The sequence below is a fragment of the Artibeus jamaicensis genome, unplaced genomic scaffold (genome assembly GCF_021234435.1).
Source record: "Artibeus jamaicensis isolate MK-2021 breed Jamaican fruit bat unplaced genomic scaffold, CSHL_Jam_final contig_559, whole genome shotgun sequence".
NCBI lineage: Eukaryota > Metazoa > Chordata > Mammalia > Chiroptera > Phyllostomidae > Artibeus > Artibeus jamaicensis.
In genome coordinates, this window is record NW_026521887.1 from 683,980 (window position 1) to 706,033 (window position 22,054).

A 22,054-nucleotide genomic window follows, 5' to 3' on the forward strand; every position below is an offset into this window, starting at 1 on the left:
GACTAAGATCTCTTATGATGACATTTCTAACAGCCATTTGAAAAAAAATAAACAAATTAGTTTATCTTGAGAATTCTGCTGGACTTTAGATATATAAAGGAGGCCCTTCACCTCACGGAGCTCATAGTTTATTGGGGAAAATCAGCAGTGAGCAAATCCAGCCACAATACATGCTCAGTATGATGATAAGAGTCATGTTCAGAGTCACCATCAGAGAAGAGGAGGTGATCAAGCTGGAATCAGGTAGGATTAACTGAGAAGCACGTTAATTGAAGCCATTTAGTCCTGAAGGACATACAGGGATTTCCTAAGATCTCTAGAAATGGTGAGAAAAGATGAATGTGTGGCAGCAAAACCAGCATGTGAAAGGCAAAGAGCAGAAAATGATAAACAATCTTGGGGTACAGCTGTGCAAAGAATGATAATAGAAGAGGCTGAATGTGTAGCTGGTGGTCAAATTGTGAAGAATATTTCAGAAAAAATGGGCATTTTCCTATAAGCAATGTGCTTAAAGTGAAAGAATGAAAGGACATAAAATCTAAATTTTATAAAAATAATTTTTTGAAACTGCATTTGAAATCTATATAGTTCCTTATTAAAAATAACTGTCTAAAGAATGGATTGTTGGGCTTGGCTTTGGGAGGTAACTGTTTGGCAAAGTGAGACAATATAATGCAATCAACAATTTGGGTTTGAAAGATTATACAACCATCGCTTGTCTGTTGGCAAACACTTATTTATCTTTTATAACTGAAACCAAATACCATCTTCGTTATTATATTCCTGATACTGATTTCTTAACTTCTAGTAGTGCTTTAATGACTTTCATAGTGTTCCTAGAGCACCCTATCAATGATTATTTCTCTTATTATATTACATTGCATATTTGCCATTATATATATGTGTATATATGAGTATATATACATATATATTCATATATACTGAAGATATGAAGGTGTATTCTTGATTTTATAAGTGGTAGGCATATGGGGAAGATTACATCCATGTCATAGACATGGATAATAATGTCTTCAAGGATGAAAATAAGGTATGAGGGACAATGAAAATAGAAGCCAGACCCTGAAGTCATTCAGCAAGCTGGGAATAAGTCATGAACATCAACCATTAACAAAATAAATGACGGTGAAAATAAAAGGAAAAAGAAGAATACAGTGAAAATGGTCTACAAATAGTGTAGACATAAGACAAGGTTGAAGAGCAATGATTCAACCGAACCCTCTCCTTTACTGAGACAAAGGAAGTGAAAAAAGCGAAACCTTATAGTAGAGTATTGTCAGGAAATATCCAGTTTTCAGTTCTTATATGGAGGCTAAACTAGAAAGGGAGTAAATATGGAAGATGAAGTGGATTTTTCTCAGGATATATTAGAGATTCCATAGGACCTGATTGTGGGTATTTGAGAAGGAGTATGTTTCACAAGGCAGAGCTGCATGTTAAGTCTGACTTGGAGGCAGAAAAAAGAAGTTCTTCCTGAAAGCCACAGAATAGAATAATGGCAAGTGAGGAGTAGGGGTAGTACATGAGGCACAGGGCATGTGTGTGGAAAGGTGGAATGTTAGGCAGACACATGTAATGTTGGAAACCAGAAGGATCTGATCAGAAGGATAGATCAGATCAAAGTTCCTGGTGAGTTTTTGGTGTAGTTATGCCCACACAAATTCTCCCTGCAGAGGTAAAACCAAGGACTTTGAAAGTGAGGAGGGTTTCTAGCATCTGATTCAGTGGGAGCAGGAGAGAATTAAAGTTTCAACCCACATTAAAAATATCCTGCTAAGACACAGCTAAAGACTTTGTGGCAATGGCCAGGTATTGTGCTGTGGTCGCATTTAGACAATTTTAAAAGTTCTTCATTCAGCTATTTGGTACACTTTACAGTTATTCAGTGGATTGATTCAACATTTTGTATTCATTCATTCATTCCCTTTTTTTCTTTTTTACCATATAATTTATTTGTGGATTGGAAAGATTTGGAAATGCACATTGAAAATGTTAACATTTGTTTTACATTGCTGGTCTTTGGGGGTTGTCATGTTTGTAGTAAATGTTTAATCTTTCTGGAAAGAATAAAATTAGCCCTTTAGTAGTAGTGTAGATTTCTTCCTCAGAAAGTATTAAATGCATTTTAGTGCTGAAGTCCTCTGGTATCACTGATGTTCAGGATTAGTGGGACACAAGTCTAGAAATCTTTCATCAGTAAGATCCAGACAAGGTCACCTGAATTCTAAATGTGCAGGAATTTTACATTGTCTGTTAATGATGTGGACTAGGAGGAAAATGTTAGCCATTTAAATTTTTCTATGGAATGAATTCATGTAAAGTTACTTTGCAATCAGTGCTTTAGTCTTCTGTAATAAATCCAGTGAATTAGGATTCATCCAAAGGAGACCAAATGTTTGAATCACCTACATTCTTGATGTTGGTTGCATTCTCTTATAAAAGACATTTCTCTCTCACAAACATAGGAAAGGAGAAATTAAAATGTTCTTTCTCCTACTGAGCCCTCTCCCTGTACTCTCCCTAGAAGCAGAGTGTTCTGATCTGAGATTAAAATGTTAATGTCATTCTGACTCCTGTAAAAGTAAACCATCTGTGAATTATAGTCATTGCTATTTTTATTAGAATACCATTAGGTTTTTTTTTGAAGTGACAGATTTTAAAAGATTAAACAAAATTGTCATTGATGACTTCAAACACTTCAATTACTGCTACAGTTTTCAGGGATTTTTTTTTTAGAGGTGCGGCTGTGGGAGCACAGACAACTGCTGGGACATCGGTTGCGATGCCGTGTAGGTGGTCTGGAGGCTGTACTAGAGAGAGATATTAAGAGAACATGTAAAGATCCTCTCCACCCCCCTCCTTTTCATTACCGATTGCTGCTTCCAATCACAGAGGTACAAAGAGCAGGGTTTCTCTCCTATGGACTGCAAGAGGGACATACACTTCCTGTTTCCATGGCAACCCCAGACCTCCCACAGGATACACATATTACTGGCCTCCCTTTTGGGGGGTGTCCCCATTTGGCCACCCCTCACTGTCTGCATGTGAATTATCTAACTATAGAGTGATCTTTCTAAACTTTGATCTTGTTATTTTACTTTTGTGCTTAAAATTATTTAATTGTAGATAATGACTTTCAGGATAATGTTCAAACTCTTCTGAAATGTTCATTAGACTTTCTATAGTGTCGTTCTTTTGTTTATCTACTCTCAAACACTATCATATTGCCTTTGGTTCCAAAATGGGAACTTATTTTTCTCCCCTGACTTAACATAATCTATTTGTTTTTCCTCAATACCTTTAACAAAATCATCTACTGCATAAGCTGCTATTCATAATTTAAAACAGATGGTTTAGTGAGAACTCTCAGTTTAGCATTTGCCATATAATAATGAATTCATTAAAATAACATATCTATATCATTAATATATCTTGAATATATCTCTGTAATACCACTGATTTCCTGATTTTGTCATTATTTGTTTACCTATCTGAATATTCAGTTTGACTGTGAAATATTTTTGTGGGCTAGGGTAATGTTGGAAAAACATAAAGGTTATATTTTTTGTTATATATTTTGAGGTGAAGGAAATAAGTTATATATGTTATATATATTGAGGTGAAGGAAATGAGAGTAAATGGAATAATAAAATAAAGAAAGAAATATTAAAGGGACTTACCTAAGAAAAATAAGATAAAAAAGATGAACAGTGAAAGGACAGCAAACTCACAGATACTAAGAACCACACCTAAAACAAAAACAAACTAAGAGGACAGCTAGATCAGGAGCAGAACCATAGAAATGAAGATCACATGGAGGGTTAGCAACAGGGGAGTGGGAGAAGTAGAAGGGGGGAGAAGGTACAGAAAATAAGTAGTATAGATGGTAGGTAGAAAATAGATGGGGGGGCAAGAATAGTATGGGAAATATAGAATCTAAAGAACTTGAAACACGTGGTCATAAACTAAAGGGGGAGGGATGGTGGGGGAGGAGTGTGCAGGGTGGAGGGGAATGAAGGGAGGAAATAAAACTGTAATGACATAATCAATAAAATATATTAAAAAAAAGAATATCAAAGAAAGTTATTTTAATGGATACTAGTTATAATCTGAACTCAGATATTTACAAAAATTCATGTAAAATAACAAAATCTAAAATTTGTTTGAACTATTTGAATTCATTTGTTTTATAAAAAAATTCATCTAATGTAGTTCAGGAAATAAAGACTTTTGATATAGGACTATTGCAAACCAAAATCTGGAATGCATCTCATCTTCTAATTCTTCACCTGCTCTTCAATTAACCTCGCATGTGGCCTCCAATTTATTAATCTTCCAGAATAAATAATTCTGTATCACCTGTAAGCTAAAATGCATACTTCTTGGTTTAGCATTCAAAGCCCTCTGTAGTATGACCTTTCTTAATTTCTGAAGGTCTAACACTTTTTACTCCTCTAAAAAGAGATGCTATTTACAGTTATTTCAACTTCCCACATGCTCCTGAGAACAGAAAATCAATGTGGAACTTCTGTAGACACTATGAAGGGTTTATAGCATTTTATGCACAAAGTTCTAATTGAATATGTTACTGTTATTCTCAGTGTTATCTTAGATATATCCCTTCATATCTATAATTATGGAGATATGTTATTAATAATTACCATATATTTTAATGAGAAAGGGTTTATTTTCAATGCTTATTTTTTGCTGCAAAAATGCTAAATTTCCATTATTACTAATAAAAAGTTAATCTTTAAAAATTTTAATCTTTATTGCTCTAAAGCATTAGCATTGTTATGATAAATACTTCCCATTTAAAGATAAGATATATAAAATTATACTTGCATTAAAAGCAGCTATCTTTTTTCATTATAATATTAGCATTCTAAAAAAAAATCTCTTGGTATCTCTTAAAGTGCCTTACCATGTGAGTCTGTTGCCAGTTTTATAAATAGCTTTATTGGTGTATTATGAACAATATAGTGTTTCTTTTATGTGAGTTGGTGTCTCCATCACTCTTCCATCAGATTTGTTTTCCTTTCTGATGATCTGAGAATGTCACTGTGCTCCTTTAAAGTACTGTTCATTCTACTTTTACCACAGAAAGCACTCTCTGTACCTGTTATGTAATCTCTTCCAAATAAAACCAGCTCCCAAAACCCCAATATTTCCATATGTATGCTATAAAAGGTCCTTCACTCATTCCTGGTTCTATATCATTTTCACACAGCTCTTAGGTACACTGTATCTTTTATCTTTCCTGATTTTCCTTGTCTCACATTTATTCATCCACTGATGCTATGTGTGTCTGTCTTAACCAGCAATTTCTTCATCATCCATTCATAAATCAAATATTTGCCAAGGGTCTTCCTGATCCCAGGCCCTCATGCCAGGCTCTCAGACCACAAGGATGAGCAGAACACCATCTATCCTTTGAAGAAGTTTTAGTAAAACGACATTTAACTAAAATTCATCTTCTTGGTTGAACTCACATGTTTCCATGATTTGTTTGCTTCTTTGATTCATTAAGTTTCTAAGGATGACCATTATTTGTGTATAATCTACAATTAATATTTCAACATTTTTTAATTTTCATAGTAGTTTTGAAAAATTACTAAATAGAATTACTAAAATTAGAAATATTCTAATTTTCAGCCTGGCTCTGAAGGTACTTTTAAACATTCTTAAAGGATACATTTATACTAAAATACAAGTTCTTTTTGTTATAAATAAGCTATTCTTAAAATTTAACTTCAACATAGAAAAGATAATTATAGCTATATACATCTAACAGAGTACTGTATCTTCTGCTATTTGAAGAAGGCGGTTTGGCTTGAATTACATATAATTACAGGTTAAGAAAAATTAATTGCTCTCACCTAGAATAGTATGACCCATACAGTGAGCAGTGATGAATAATTACTATTTTGAGCATCTTAGTGAATTGTGTACTATGTGATCCTATATATTATTTCATTATGGAAATCACATCAGTGTGGTCAAGAGTGCTTAAAAAAACAAATCTCTTCTCCCTCTCCCCTCAAAATGACACATTGTAAAAAGCAGTCCCAACCCAAACCCAAACAAGACTGATTAGTTTCAAAATCAAGAGGAAAGTATATTGGATAAGTAATATATTCATGCAGGGAGCACCTTTAGTCTTTCTTCTTAACGAAATGCTGTCCATAATGTCAATAATTACCTGCCCTATGGAATGTGTATGTTATAAATAATTAATAGCAGCATAAGAACAATCAGAGCCCACTGTACTCACTGGGGCATGTATAGACACATAGGTTGGGAGTGCTTCTACCACCAGCAACAGCTGAGTCACTGCCAGTTATGTATTTTGATGTTTGCTTTAATTCTAAAAATATTAATACTCATGGCACTCTATACTGGGCATCTGATCTTATGTTGTTCACTTTTAAGAGTATTTTTAGATATTAAAATATATTTACATAGCTTTCCCAATTTTCCACATATTCATTCTGTGATATGTTCATGTTTGCTTTGGGGCTCATTTGCATTTATATTTGTGAATTGCCTCCTGTTTTCAATCTTTAAAGGACCAGATCTTTCCCATCATTTAGAGCTTCATATATTTTGTGCAGCATTCACACTTGTTAATAAGAGCTTGAGTATATTCCTGACTGAAGTTAATATTTTGGTTGTAAAGGAGATTCCACTCTTCAACTCAACATAATTTAGTAGGCCTATTTATTGAAGGCACCTGTGAGGATATCTCTTGACCCTTCTCTGAGTCACCTACCCATTTTGTCCTGTTTAGCATTACTTTACCTTCTTTGCTTTATTAGTTTGTTAACTGGTTTCTTAGCTCTATTCTTGCTCTCCAACATACAATTTTTGTGTGCTTAAAGTATAAATAAGATCATGTTACCACCCTCTTTAAAGCTGATTGATAGCTTCATGTTGAAATTAAAATAGAATATTGTGCTTTAACTCACACAAGGTTTCACTGGCTCTAGCCCCTACTTGTCTCTAAGCATCCATTTCCAACATGGTGGTCCTGCCCCCAGAGGGTTCTCAATTGGAAAAAACAAAACAAAACAAAACCTTAGTTATTGCAAGGTTTGCGGCATACAATAGGTGCTCAATTCGGTCCTTGTTGAAGGACTGAATAAACCTGGAATTGGAGAAAATTAGATAGATATATAAGAAATAAAATTGGATTGGGTATAGGCAGAATGACCATTTTAGTAGTTGTTAAGAGACATAAATTGGTGAGGAAGATTGATTGTTGAAAGGCCGCAAGTCTTTGTAATAGGTAAAATTTCTTAGTAATGTTCTCATTAATTTTTGCTGTGTCTTAAAATATATTTTATTGATTATGCTATTACAGTTGTCTGAATTTTTTCTCCCCTTTATCCCTCTCCTTGCACCACCCCCCTCACCCTCCAGCATTCCTGTACCCCACGTACAGTTCATGTCCATGGGTCATACGTATTTGTTCTTTGGCATCTCCATTTCCTATACTATTCTTAACTTCCTGCTGTCTATTTTGTGCCTACCTATTCTGCTTCTTATTCTCTTTACTTTTTCCTCCCATTCTTTCTTTCCCTATCCCCACTGATAACCATCCATGCAATCTCCATTTCTGTGATTCTGTTCCCATTCTGGTTGTTTGCTTAGTTTTTGTTTTTTAGGTTCCGTTGTTGATAGCTGTGAGTTTGTTGTCATTTTACTGTTCATAGTTTTTAATCTCCTGTTTCTTAGATAAGTCCTTTTAACATTTCATATAAGGAGGGCTTGGTGATGATGAACTTATTTAACTTAACCTTACCTGGGAAGCACTTTATTTGCCCTTCCATTCTAAATGACAACTTTGCTGGATAGAGTAATCTTGGATGTAGGTCCTTGACTTTCATGACTTGGAATACTTCTTTCCAGCCCCTCCTTGCCTGCAAGGTCTCTTTTGAGAAATCAGCCGACAGTCTGATGGGAAGTCCTTTGTAGATGACTGTCTCCTTTTCTCTTGCTGCTTTTAAGATTCTCTCCTTATTTTTAATCTTGGTCAACTTAATTATGATGTGTCTTGGTGTACTCCTCTTTGGGTCCAATTTCTTTGGTACTCTCTGGACTTCATGGACTTCCTGGAAGTCTATTTCCTTCACCAGATTAGGGAAGTTTTCCTTCATTATTTTTTCAAGTAAGTTTTCAATTTCCTGCTCTTTTCTTGTCCCTCTGGCACTTCCATGATTTGGATGTTGGAATGCTTAAAGTTGTCCCCAAGGCTCCTAAGCCTCTCCTCTTTTTTTTTGTTTGTTTCTGCATTTTTGTTTCTTCATTCTGTTCTGGTTGGATACTTATTTCTTCCTTTTATTCCAAATTTTTGATTTGAGTTCAGTTTTCTTTCTCTTCACTCTTGGCTTCCTGTATATTTTCCTTTATTTCACTTTGTGTAGCCTTCATTTCTTCCTTTATTTTGTGACCAAGCTCAATCAGTTCTGTGAGCATCCTGATTACCAGTGTTTTGAACTCTGCTTCAGACAGGTTGTGTATCTCCTTGTTGCTTAATTCTTCTTCTGGAGTTTTAATCCATTCTTTCATTTGGGCCATATTTCTTTGTCTCAGTACACCTGATACGTGATAAGGAATGGAGCCTTAGGGAATTTGCCAGGGTGGGGCAATATTGTTTGCTGCGCTGGTGTGTTCTCTGTGAAGGAGAGATCAGAGAGGGAACAATGCTGCTTGCTCCCTCTCCTCCAGTTTCCCTTACTTCCATCGCTTCTCACAAGTAGATTGTGCCTCTTCAGGCATTGATTTGCAGGCGGGAGGGTTTTTGTATGTTTTAGGATCCCGTGGGTGTTTCCAATGAACTCTTTTGTGAGAATGGGGGTTTCTCTGCTGCCACAACCCCCACAGATTTCTTTACAGCCTGTGGTTTTGAGTCTTTAGTTTCTCATACTGATGCCCTGGGTTTCTTGGTCTTTCTTGCTCCCTTGTTGCTTCCCTGGGCTTGTCTGTGAGCAAATGTGGGATCACCAGCATGGTCTGCCAGCCACCAACTTGCCTTGTGTTCTCTCAGCCATTCTCTACCCCTCCTACAATCTGAGTGAATGTTTCTTTAACCCCTTGGTTGTTGAACTTCCATGAAAATATTTCTTTCATTTCTGGTTGTTCTTTGTTTTTAAATTGGTTGTTATCTCTCTTTATTTTGGTTGTATAAAGAAGTGAAGCATTTCTGCCTATGCCTCCATCTTGGCCAGAACTCTCTCATTAGTTTTTGTCTTTAGTGCGGCATTAATGAAAAAATAAAGGTTGAGAAACACTGCTATAGAGCATTGTGTCTCTTCCTCTCACTGGTTTTCAGTGCTGTAGCCATTCTTCTCTCATCAGTTCTCTCAGGCTGCCTTCTTCTAAGGGTCTTGGCACATACTGGTCCTACCCCCAGACTCCACTTTCCTGCCTTGCCCATTCACAAGATCCTTCTTATCCTTCAGATCTCAGCCTACATTGGATTCTCCTGGAGATGACATTCCTAATCATGGCCATATATAAACTATGGCGACTTGGATTTGTTGTCACAGTGTCCTTACTGGTTGCATTCCAGCAAAAATCCTAACTTGTAACTATTAGTTTATTGTTCATGGTCCTACCCCTATTGCACTTGACTGTAAGCCTTGTGGAAATGGGACATGTCATTCCATCTTAACATTACAGTACATTGTTTTATGGAACTTCAGGAACATAAATGGTACTCAATTAGTGCTCATTGATTTAAGCCATCCTTTAACCTGGAGTTAGGGAAAATTAGACTGATTTCTAAGAGATGAAAGTTGGATTAGGAATAGGCGCTTCCAGTTTTTACTTGGTGATTGTTAATTGTCTTCCTCTCAAGGTCTTGCCTTTCATGTGATGAAGTTGAGAAGAAAAGTATAAAATTACTATAAAGGAGAAACTACCACACATGTCAGCAAGGCTTGATGTAAACACCTATGTTTCCAAACAGAACATGTAATAATAATTAGGAGGTTCATTCATTTATTCACTCAACAAATATTGGCTGAGTGTCTACTCTGTGCCAGACTCTGAAAGGGATATAATAGTAAAACACAAACACACAGTATAAAAATATATAAGAAAAAAGGAGACGTACTATTTGTCCACATAAAATTCATTGTGAAAAAAGAAAGAAATACACTGACCAAGAATCAAACATCTGTTATATTATTTTAAAAACTGACTCAATACCCACAAAACATTAGAAGTAGTTATCTCTAGACAGATCAATTCAATTATGAATGATCTGTATTTTCTTCTTTAATTTTATCTATTTTTGAAGTTTCTTATCAAGAATAAGTGCATTTATAGAAATGTGTTCATATATATGTGCATGTATTTAGTACCAGGAAAAAATAAATATATGTGCACATACAGTAATCCCCAGTTATAATGCATACAGTACCAAGAGATACTCTTAGATCCCTAAAGTCTATTATTTGCAACATTAATAATTCCAGAGAAAGAGAAGAAATATGAGAGAATAATTTTATAGGCTATTTTCTAGCTTGTATTTATAGTTGATTTATGAAGTGCTCCTTGAGTAATAAAACAAAGGTTATAAACCATTAATTTATTGCACTAATAAGAGCCAAGGGCCCAAATGCAATTGTCTTATCTTAGAATATATAAAAAAAAGTGGAGAGTGCTAAAACTTTAACAGTTCCTTGGTCTTACTTTTATTATCTTTTCTCTACCGTATTATTTTAGATTAATGAAATAATAAATCTTTGATCCAACTGATTTTATTTAATGGTATAGGAAAATGTTAATCTTTCAATTCTTAGCACTATAAGAATGAATCCTTCAAAGGCCATTATTTTACAGAGACACAATGAAATCTAGGCTATTCCTTGAAAATTACATTAGAAGATAATGATAAATTACTTATTGTAATTTTTAAAATATTTATTTATTTATTTTTAGAGGGTGGGGAAGAAGAAGAAAGAAAGAGAAAGAAACGTTGATATGAGAGAGAAACTGACCAGTTGTCTCTCACACACACCCCGACCAGGGACTGAATCCACAACCCAGGCATGTGTCCTGGCTGGGAATCAAACTGGTAACCTCTTACTTTTCAGGATGACACTCAACCATCTGAGCCACACTGGTCAGGCTAGTTATTGTAATTTTTTTTGTTAGTAGATAAACACAAATAGAAAACAAGCAGATTTCACTAAAAATTGGGACTGTGCTTTTTGTGAGTATCCTTTGTTATTTCTTTCAGTCTCAGTCTCTTTCTTTCTCTTTCACACACACACACACACACACACACACACACACGGAAGTATCATATCATGTGGGTAGTTGAGATTAAGTTGAAGTTCTAATTTAGTTTCTTGCTTCCTGAGTGAATAATCTTGAACTAGTTAACAAAAGTTTTCCTTTGTCCCACTCCTCATCCTTAAAGTGTTAGAGGCTATGTAAGATTTCTCTAAGGTTGTAATCTAAATTTCTCCTTCCATAATTCCTATAGCAGGCATGACAAGCACCTACTCCACAGTGACTACATGGGCTACTCTTCTTTGTCCACAAAACATCCTCCACTCTGAAGTTTTAGAAATCCGTTTTAAACAACAATATAATGTATGGCTGTGAAGGCTCTCCTAAACAGGGGCACCAGCCTGGTCCCCAGCCCTGACTTTTCTTGAGCCCTGCAAGTGTCTGTGTTCTGAAGTGGCACCCCTGGCATCGTGTGAACTGGCTCTGACAGATTTGTTTCCCCATTCGTCATCCCTCCAGATGGCTTTAAAATGAATATAGAATTCAAGTCACTACACAGAAGAAATCATCCTATAACCAGTTGATTCATATAAAATGTGTGAAAATCAGATTATACCATTTATTTTTCCACTTAGAATTAGTTTCAAAAGTTTTCACTTTACATAAATGATATAACATGATAAAACAAGCATGTCTCACATGCCCTATGTGCCTGCCTGTCACTTTTCTGTGGCTTGAAGAAATCAGGGCAGTAAGTGTTTGATTAAATGTGCATAGTTCTGGAAGCATTATTTTCAGTTATCTTAAAGTAAGGCTGAACTCAATATGTATACATTAACACAAATAAAATACATGAATAATTAAAAATAGAAGAAGGTTAATAACTAATGGTTTAATTTTACTTCTTTTTAAACAATGAATTAATTCAAACTATTTGAATTTTCTCTGTCAAATGAAGTAATCCACTGATTCTTTGTTTCACAAAAAAATAACCCTAGCTATCAGAGAGATGCAAATTAAAACCACAATGAGGTACCACTTTATACTGGTCAGGATGGCTATCATAAACAAAGCAACAAACAACAAATATTGGAGAGGTTGTGGGGAAGAGAGGTCCCTAGTTCACTGTTGGTGGGATTGCAAACTGGTACAACTATTATGGAAAACAGTATGGAATTTTCTCAGAAAAATAAAAATCGACCTGCCTTTTGACCCAGCAATTCCACTGCTGGGATTATATCCTAAGAACCTAAAACACCAATCCAAAAGAACCTATGCACCACAATGTTCATAGCAGTGTAATTTACAATAGCCAAGAAGTGGAAGCAACCTAGGTGCTCATCAGTAAATGAATGGATCACAAAATTATGGTACATATACACAATGGAATTCTATGCAGCAGAAAGAAAGAAGGAGCTCCTACCCTTTGCAACAGCTTTGATGGAACTGGAAAGCATTATGCTGAGTGAAATAAGCCAGGCATTGAAAGACAAATACCATATGATCTCACCTTTAACAGGAAGCTAAACAACAAAACAAACAAGCAAGCAAAATAAAAACAAAGACACTGAAATAGAGAACAGGGGGACTGTGACCAGAGGGGAGAGGGGAGGGAATTTCAGGGGGAAAAAGGGGAAGGATTTACAGGAACTAGTATAAAGGAAACATAGACAACAACTAAGGGGGGTGGAAATGGGAGGGAGGTGGGGAGCACAGGGGGGTGGGCTGTGATGGGAGTAAAAGACAGAAAACTGTACCTGAAAAATAATTAAATAAAAAATAAATTAAAAAAGAAAAAATAAAACTGATGAGAAAGAAAACAGTACCGGAAAGTAGTTATGTAGAGTCTACTTAATTCATTTCAAGAACATTCCATTTCTTTTTAAACAACTTAAATTCTGTCTTGAAATAAGGATAAAGCTCTGACCAGTGCGCTGTATTTTTTAAATAGGCCATTTCATAACCAGGGACAAGAAAATACCACCCAGTAGGATTCTTTCCAGCCAACAATACATCCTGATTTTCCATAATTTTTCTTCAAAATAAAGGCATTGTATGTTAAAGCAGCACTGTTGAGTATGTTAAAGTAATAGTAACATCATGACTTTGTCAAAATTTGTGCTTACCAGTCAGATCATGTAAAAGATAGCTAAGGGTTCCTTTGAGAAGTGAGAGCTAATGGTGTGCAATATACAAAAGGTTAACTATTATTTGAAAGCAAAATGCTTTAGAGTAAAACACAGTATCATTTACATTTTTTACAAATACTGAAAATTGAGCCTGTACCATATTCTACTAAAATTGTATTTATGTAGCAGTTATAAATTAAAAATTTTTTTAAATTACAGAAGTAATGCATGAATACAAGTATTCACTAAACATAAATATAGGCCCAAATTTAACTATCATCTCAAAATAATTCCCTAAATATTATCAGTGTGAGATTTTTGTTGTGAATTATTATAGATTTAAAGTTCCTATATGTGTATGTATCCATATGAAATTTATGCTATTGTTTGGAAAAAATTTTATTGACAAAGACACATTTATTGGCCCAGCACATACGCACAGACATCTACCATACATCTTTCTCTGTCCTCTTTGCTGGACATACAGCAGTAAATTGACAGATAATAATCCTTTTTGAGGGAGCTTTCATGCTAGTGCAAGAGACAATCAAAAATTTTGTCGAAGGTGTGGTAAGAAATAAGGATGCAGCAGAGAAGAGGGAGCAAATGCTAAAGGGGATTGGCAGAAGGTAAAAATTTAAAATACGATACTGAGCAACGCTTAGCATACTGCAAAATTGATGGATTTACCAAAATAGTTTAATTAAGATTGTTCTCAAACTGTCGGCTCAAATAGTGATTTGGAACCAATATTACCATGACTTTCCTGTCAATCAGCACCACCCATGAATCTTCTCCCAACCTTGGAATTTCCTGTGGACAGCCTGAAGGGCATCTAAGTCTCACCTCTCAGGACTGGAATTGATATCAAACACTTTATAAAATCAAACACTTAACTTGGCTCTAGTTCTTCTCTTCTTTCTCCATCTTCTCTTCCTTTTCTTTCTCTCCTTTATCTTTCCAAGATGCAGCTAGAAACTACAGTCAAAGAGTGCTGTGCTGTGCTATTTAGGGGTCATTTGGCTGACAGTTTGGGTAAGAACGATTCTGATCAGAATTGGCCTGCAACAGAAAGCAGCCAGCTTTTCTTCTCTTCATCTACCAAGTGAGTTATGAACATAAAAAAATACACTAACTACAAGGAGCAATCTGCTTAGACTGATAAAGGAATATGTAAGTGCCTTTGATCAAAGCTTAAATTGTGATGCATGGTCTATGTCTTTCAAGTTCTGTAACCTGAATAAAAGGACTTTAGATGGTGACATTAAAAGATATAGATCGAGTTAAATGCAGTGGAGAGAACAGAGCATGACAAGACCTAGATGCCGGTGTCAGCAAAGTGGCCTTTCTACTGAAACTAAATATTAACTACACTTAATATTTTGATCAGTGTGCTGATTTCTGACTCTATTCCCTCACATTTGAAACGAGGGCATTACTGCTCACCTTGCCTACTTTCCTTTTTTTCTACATAGAGATGTTACTAGGCTTAAATCAAATGAAGAAAAATAAAATTTTAATAGTTTTTTTGTAGAAGAATCATTATTTATGAAATATTAAAAAATATTGCCTTTCCCCTGCTGCCTCACATACTGACTCTAAAGCCACAACTATGCAAAGAATAAATAGCACACATAGATGAATAAACAAACACAGTAGCGCTAAAGGTAAGATGTCTCTATGTTCATCTGAAACAAGGAAATGGTGGTATTTGCCACTACTTACACAATTGCTACAATGTAGAAAAGTGTGAGAACTCTGGATTTAGAATCCTATACTGATGCCACAGGGGTGTCCAACCCGCTGCCCAGGATGGCTATGAATGTGGCCCAACACAAAATCATAAATTTACTTCAAACTATATTTTGTGTAGTTAATGTGTGGACCAAGACAGCTCTTCTCCTTCTACTGTGGCCCAGAGATGCCAAAGGGTTGGACACCCCTGATTCAGAGGGTTTACTGAACAGAATATGATTAATATCAAGGAGAAATGAAGAAATCACCTAAGGTCTTCAAGACCCATCAGAACAATAATACAAGAGTCATGGTTTTAGTAAAGAGAATTGAACTTCTAGGTAATACTCTATACAGGTTCACATAGCCAAAGAAAATTCTGATTTCTATCTTCTAGCATTGCTTTTAAATATATGGAAAAGAATAACAACTTATGCTAGCCATTCAGAACCAAAGGATGAACACTGCCTGTTTCATAGAAACATACATTGTAACTCTTAGCAGTTTGGGAATAATGCTACAGTACAATAGCCATCCATTAGGATCTTACCATTGCTTCAAACAGCTCCTATTTATCCTTGTCTGGATTAACCACCCAGGAGAGAGTGATAATAACTCTTCCTGCAACTATCAACACATTTCAACAAATGCTTAGTTTTTCAAACAAAAATCTGACTTTCCAGGTCAAAAATAAATTTATTTTTTAATTTTTTAAAATTTTTTTATTGATTATGCTGTTACAGTTGTTCTATTCCCCCCTTCATTCCCCTCCACCCTACCCCCCATCCCCACCATTACCCCCCTTTAGTTTATGACCATGTGTCTCAATTCCTTTAGATTCTATATTTCCCATGCTATTCTTGCCCCCCCCCATCTATTTTCTACCTACCGTCTATGCTACTTATTTTCTGTACCTTCTCCCCCCTTCTCCTCCTCCCACTCCCCTGTTGCTAACCCTCCTTGAGATCTTCATTTCTATGTTTCCACTCCTGATCTAGCTGCCCTTTTAGTTTGCTTTTGTTTTAGGTGTAGTTGTTAATAACTGTGAGTTTGTTGTCCTTTCACTGTTCATGTTTCTTTAACTTCTTTTTCTTAGATAAGTCCCTTTAACATTTCATATAATAAGGGCTTGGTGACAGATAAGGTGCTTCTCAGATAAGATCAAATTCAAGGAGTTCAAAAATAAATTTAAAAAAATTCTTAGACCTAGCCTGTTGGTTTATTTGGTCAGAGCATCATACTGTACTCCAAAAGGTTGGAGGTTAGATTTCCAGACGAGGCATATAGCTAGGTCGATTGTTTGATACCGGGTTGAGGCATGTGTTTCTGACATTAATGTTTCTTTCTCTCTGTCTCTCCCAACCTCCCTCTCTCTGTCAGATGAACTGATGGCCAGTCAGTTATCGTGGTCACTTTCTTAGTGGAAGAATTATTCCAGACTTTTTCACCTTTCCCCTACAACTCAACTTTCTTTCTCAATATTATTTTTAAAATTATTCTTATCTGTGAGAATTCTTTAAAGGAAAAAACCCTCACAAAAATATCTTAGTAATACTTATTTATGAAGCACTATTACCCAAATACTTAAAAATTCCGGCAATGTTTCAGTTGAAATGACTTAAGTTAATCTACTGGCTTGATAAACAATTCTACACGTGGCCCCCACTGACTCTAGAGTGACCAGTTTACATTATTCTGTTAGTAATTTTTTTTCTCTTTCTTTTTGATCCAATCTTTTGACAGGATGTGCATCCATGACTACTAGGACTGTGTAAACCTCCTATTTCACACTGTTATTTAAAGTTCAACTCCATTATTAGTTTTTTTTAAAAAAGGGAATTAAGAAAAAAGATAATAAACAAGTGTGGGTGGCACAAGCCAATTAAATCGTTACTCATTGGTGCTACAGTTCTAGGCCCTTGGTGCTGTGGAGTGGAGGACTGAGCGTGCTGCTGACAGTCCGAGGTCTCCAGCTGTTTGCCTTGACTGGGCCACTTCCAGACACAGCCAGCAATTCTGAACCCTCTGCTCACTTCATTTCTGAAGTGAAGACCTTGTATGGGGCCTCATTGATTACCATGTATTTTTCATTTATAGAAGTTTTCCTTATCATTTAAAAAAATTCAACATCCATTTACTACTTAAGAGAAAATTGCTCAATGTAGTTGAAATAGCAAGGAATTTCCTTCTCTACCTATCATTTTTAAAATGAGATTTATATCTGCTTCCCATTAATTGTTATGTTTTGCCAGAGCTATTTATTATTCACCACGTGCTTTGCCACTGAAGCACTTACAGTTATTTTATAGCTAGAAATGCCCAATAATTCCTGGTGCATTGAACTTTGTTTCCCATTATTGCTCTTATGGTACCTTCTTGACTCCTTTAAGTTGTAAATCTCCTCTTTCTTACCCTAGCCAGGTGGCATATTCATGTTGTTTAAGGTAATAAACAAACTCCACAGTGTCCTACTGTCTCTGGGGAGTTATTTCCTGTGTTATTCTGTTTCATGTTACTTCCTTCTTCTGGAAGTCCAGCTATTCCTCCAGTGGGCCCCTGGGTTCTGCCAACCATAAGGACCACAGGGCATAATTAAATGTTTCCAATTATGAAGATTTTGCCATTAAATGAGGCTGAAAGGACAGTGACATTTTCAGTGTGTGGTAGGTAAGAAACAGAAAAAAAAGCCTGAGTAAGACTTCAGGAGCCAAGGGAGGCTAGGTCTAAAGAACACTTGTAAGGTCCCAGCTAAGAGCCAACGGAATCAACGCTCTCTCCTCGCAGTTTGGTTCCTCTGGCTTCTGCTGCCTCTCAGGTCCTTCCAAAGCTTTGATGACAATGTTTAAACCTGCAACGTGGACACACTGAGTGGGGCTTCACGAACTGCTGTGCTGTGCTGTGCAGTGCAGGGGCCTGTTGGCTTCCTCTGTGTGTTTGCTGTGAGCTGCTAAAATCCGGAACTCAGAAAGACTGATGTGCTTCCAGGGAATACACTTAGTGTCTCGCCTGGCCAAACACATCAAAGCAATTTGTTTTTGCCAGTGAGACTCCAGTGGCTCCCCACAATGACTCAGCTCACTTATTTAAAACCCTAACTGGTATGTTAGTAGCCTGTAGGTCACTAACCTGCCAGCCTTGTAATTTGCACTGCTGGAGAACAAGTCGGCATTTCTCCTCAGCAGACAGTTTCCTCTTCTCGCTGGGGAGTGTCTCCACCAAGGGCTTATACCTGTGAAAAGCAGCAGGGACATGAAGGCAGTGACTGAAGCCATCAAGCCGATGATTATATGCAACAGAGTTGTCTTTGTTACACTATTTCTTAAGTTTTTCCCTGTGTTTCTTTATTCCACATGTCTCCACATACTCCATCAATTGTGCCCTTAACAGGTGACTGTGAAACAACAAATCTTTTACAAGGAAAATGATTCTAAAATTAATCAAATATATTTTTAATCACTTAATGTCTGTTTAACACTATTATAGAGTGATGCATATCAGTTAGCAAAACAAATTTTGAAGAAAAAGAAAATCTGTTAGTTTTCACTTAAATGTGTAGAATGATCTTTAAAATATACATGTTTTAAGAAATTCCAGCATTTTTATTCCTATTTGAGAGTGCATCTCAACATAGTTAGAATTTGTAATGAAGGAATATCAAAACACTCAGAATTATTAGTTAAGTGAGAGTCAGACTACCTCTCTTCCCATGTATTACATAATTGAGAGTTTTAAATCTTCCAAAGGGGCATTTTATTTTGTTTTGAAAATTTCCTTTAAATTATTATCTTTTATTCCTTAGCCAAAATAGTTTTCTATGAATTCATTAACAAATTCCTTTCAAAATTATATTACCCATTAAAAACCTATGTAAATTTTTCTTTGCACTTATGGTATTAAACCTGACATGTAAGTACAACTGGATTAGGAAAAGGAGGAGGATAAAGAAGAGAAACAGGGAAAAGAGCAGGGGAGAAGAGGAGGAACAAGAGGAGGAAGAAGAGGAGGAACAAGAGGAGGAAGAAGAGGAGGAAGAAGAGGAGGAAGAAGAGGAGGAGAGGAGAAGGAAGAAAAGGAAAAGATGGAAACGAAATAGGAGAGGGAAGAGGAGGAGAAAGAGAAGGAGGGGGAAGAGGAGGAAAAGGAGGAAGAGGAGAAAGGGAGAAGGAGGAAGTGGAAGAGAAGGAGGATAGAGAGAAGAAACAAATAAATATTTATTTAATTGCATCCATTTCAACTGTGTTTTTGATTTTCATGTTGGGCTGCTAAGGGAACTCAATGCTGAAAGTAAAATCACCTAATTTTATGTTATTTTCTGTAGAATATCTTAGCATTTCATCTAAACTTTGCTGAAGCAAATTTGGCATCTTCCAAAATGAGATTTTTTTGTGTGTGCGTCCTTAGGGCAATGAAGCAAGGGAGTACATCGCTTACACATCGTTTTTAACACCCTCCCTCTGATCAAGCACTGAGCACTGGACATGTCCCACTGACAGACACAGCAGGTTCACACACATTTTTTATTTCTGTAAGGGCTGTAGGTAAATGAGGAGCACTGCATGAGAGCCAGTGCCACAGTGACTATGGGTCCGGCTATAACACAGACTGCAAAAACATACCTATTTGAGTTTTTCAGGAGCAGACATTCATTTTCTTTCTTGCATCCTGAGCATTGTCACTGAAAACTCGGTACAGATGCTCTTCCACTTACAATGAGGTTGTGTTCCAACAAAACCCGCCATAAATCAAAAGTATGTGAAGTTGAAAATGTGTTTAATACACCTGACATATCAAATACCATAGCTTAGCTCAGTCTACCTTAAATGTGCTCAGAACATGGACAACATGGTGGGGAATGGCTGTAGGAATGGGGTAGGCAGGGCAGGGGAGAGCAACAGGGGAAAATTGGGACAAGTATAATAGGACAGCAAAAAACAAAATGAAAATAAAAAAGAAGTTGTAGCAACACAAAAAAGAAAACTTACTTGAACTACAGTTGGGCAAAATCATCTAACAATGAATACACCATAGAGTGTCGGTTGTTTACCCTCATGATCACGTGGCTGACTAGGAGCTGAGACTTATTACCACTGCCCAGCATCACAAGAGGGTATTGGGCCTATCGATAGCCTGGGAAAAGATGAAAATTCAAAATCTGAAGTTCAATTTCTCCTGAATGTGTATTGCTGTGGCACCATCGTGAAGTTGAAAATTTTAAGTCAAACCATCATAAATTGATGACTGTCTATGTATTATTTGTCTTGGACTAAGAATTGTCATAATCTTCCTAATCTTGACTCAGACAAATAAGCATATCAACATCAGCAACAATCCCTCCTTCCCATGTATAGATTTTTGCTTCTATGTCAAACTCAGGGTATGGGAAGGAGTAAAGACAGCAAATAACAGAAACTGAACATGAAATTGTAGTGCCAGTGGCAAGGACATAAAAATCCTGCTAATCATTTTGATCACACTGAATGCACTGAAATGATCTGTGGATGATAGAAGTAGTCAGTAATTTAAAAAAATAATAGGCAAGAATGTGGTTTTCTATCCAGCAGGCACTGAAGTTGGTAGTAATTTTTTTATTGGCCATATTGTGATTGCTGCAAAAGAGAAAGATGCATATCAAGGGTAGAACAAAGAGAGCAAATGGGTTTAGTGGAGTATTGTATATGTAGAGGGTTGGGACATGGGGGTAAATTGGGCAGAGGGCAGTAGGATGGATGCCTAAAAGTTTATGAGCATCCCCCAAAGATGCCAGTGTATGACATTGCATCAGTGAGCAAACATGAATTTTGTTTCACAGTGTTTGAGTGGTTCAAAGACAACAAACAATATAATTGCACAATGTGTTAGAATAGGAAAGAAAGTGGGTTGGGGGTCTAGATATAGATAGCTCCAGGTTCCAACTGTGTAACAAATTTGCTGTGAGGATCTTGGCAAACCACTTAGCAAGTAATTCTCCCCTCTCTCAGTGCTGCCTGTGTGTGTGTGCACACACTCGTGCTTCTCAGAATGCTACACAAATTCTACATTGTATCACAAACACTAGTTTAATTCCTGTCTGTCCCCAAAGTGTGTGAGCTTCCCTAGGGCAGAAGGTCATCCTGGTACCTTTCATGGTGTCTGCTAGATTGCTTTTGTATTGACCAAATACAAATAAATGATGGGAGGCCAAGAAATTGAGCTGGGTGTTTGGGGGTTGGGAAGTAACACTTCTTGAGCACTAAAGGGAATACAAGGGACTTTTCATATGTTACTTTACACACTCCTCATAGCTGTAGGAGGTCTGCATGTTAATCGTCTTCTGATAGATCACAGAAAGGAAGTCACTTGCCCAAGTTCACACAGGAAGTGTATGGGTTGAATTGTGTATGCACCCACAGATAAGTAAATGGGACCTTATTTAGAACTTGTTTTTTTTTGTGAACGTAATCAAGTTAAGATGAGGTCATTAAGGATGGGCCCTTATCCAACATGACTATGTGCTTATAAGAAGAGGAAAATGATGTGTGAAGACAGAAGCAGAGTTTGGAGTTACATAGCTGCAAGGAAAGGATATCAAGAATGTCAGGCCACCACCAGAAGCTAAAAGAGGTGAGGAAGGATTCAATCACTCTGGGATTCAACCCAGGGACCCAAAGGGGTATGGGCCTGCTGATACATTGAATTTGAACTTCCAGCCTTTAGAACTATAAGAAAGATTCTATTCTTTTAACCTACCTCATTTGTGGTACTTTGTTAGGGCAGCCCTAGGACACTTATATGGACTGTAAGACTGGCTGAGCTGAAATTTGAACCCAGGGCAATCTAACTCCAGAGATAATCTCTCCAACACCATTGCTGTAGCCTAGGCAGAAACTAACAAGCCCCCAGCACCAGATGGTTCTAGAGAGCAAAACGGAGAAACTAATCATGAAAAA

At 36.5% G+C, this 22,054-nt stretch overlaps 1 protein-coding gene across 1 annotated transcript in view; it reads right to left on the reverse strand.

Annotated features, from left to right (window-relative positions):
• MYO16 (myosin XVI) overlaps positions 1-22,054 on the reverse strand; it is a 660,093-nt gene that overhangs the window by 108,537 nt on the left and 529,502 nt on the right. Inside the window, exon 28 of the mRNA XM_053670348.1 lies at positions 18,255-18,357. Coding sequence (XP_053526323.1) covers positions 18,255-18,357 — 103 coding nt within the window. The remainder of the gene's footprint in view (positions 1-18,254; positions 18,358-22,054) is intronic.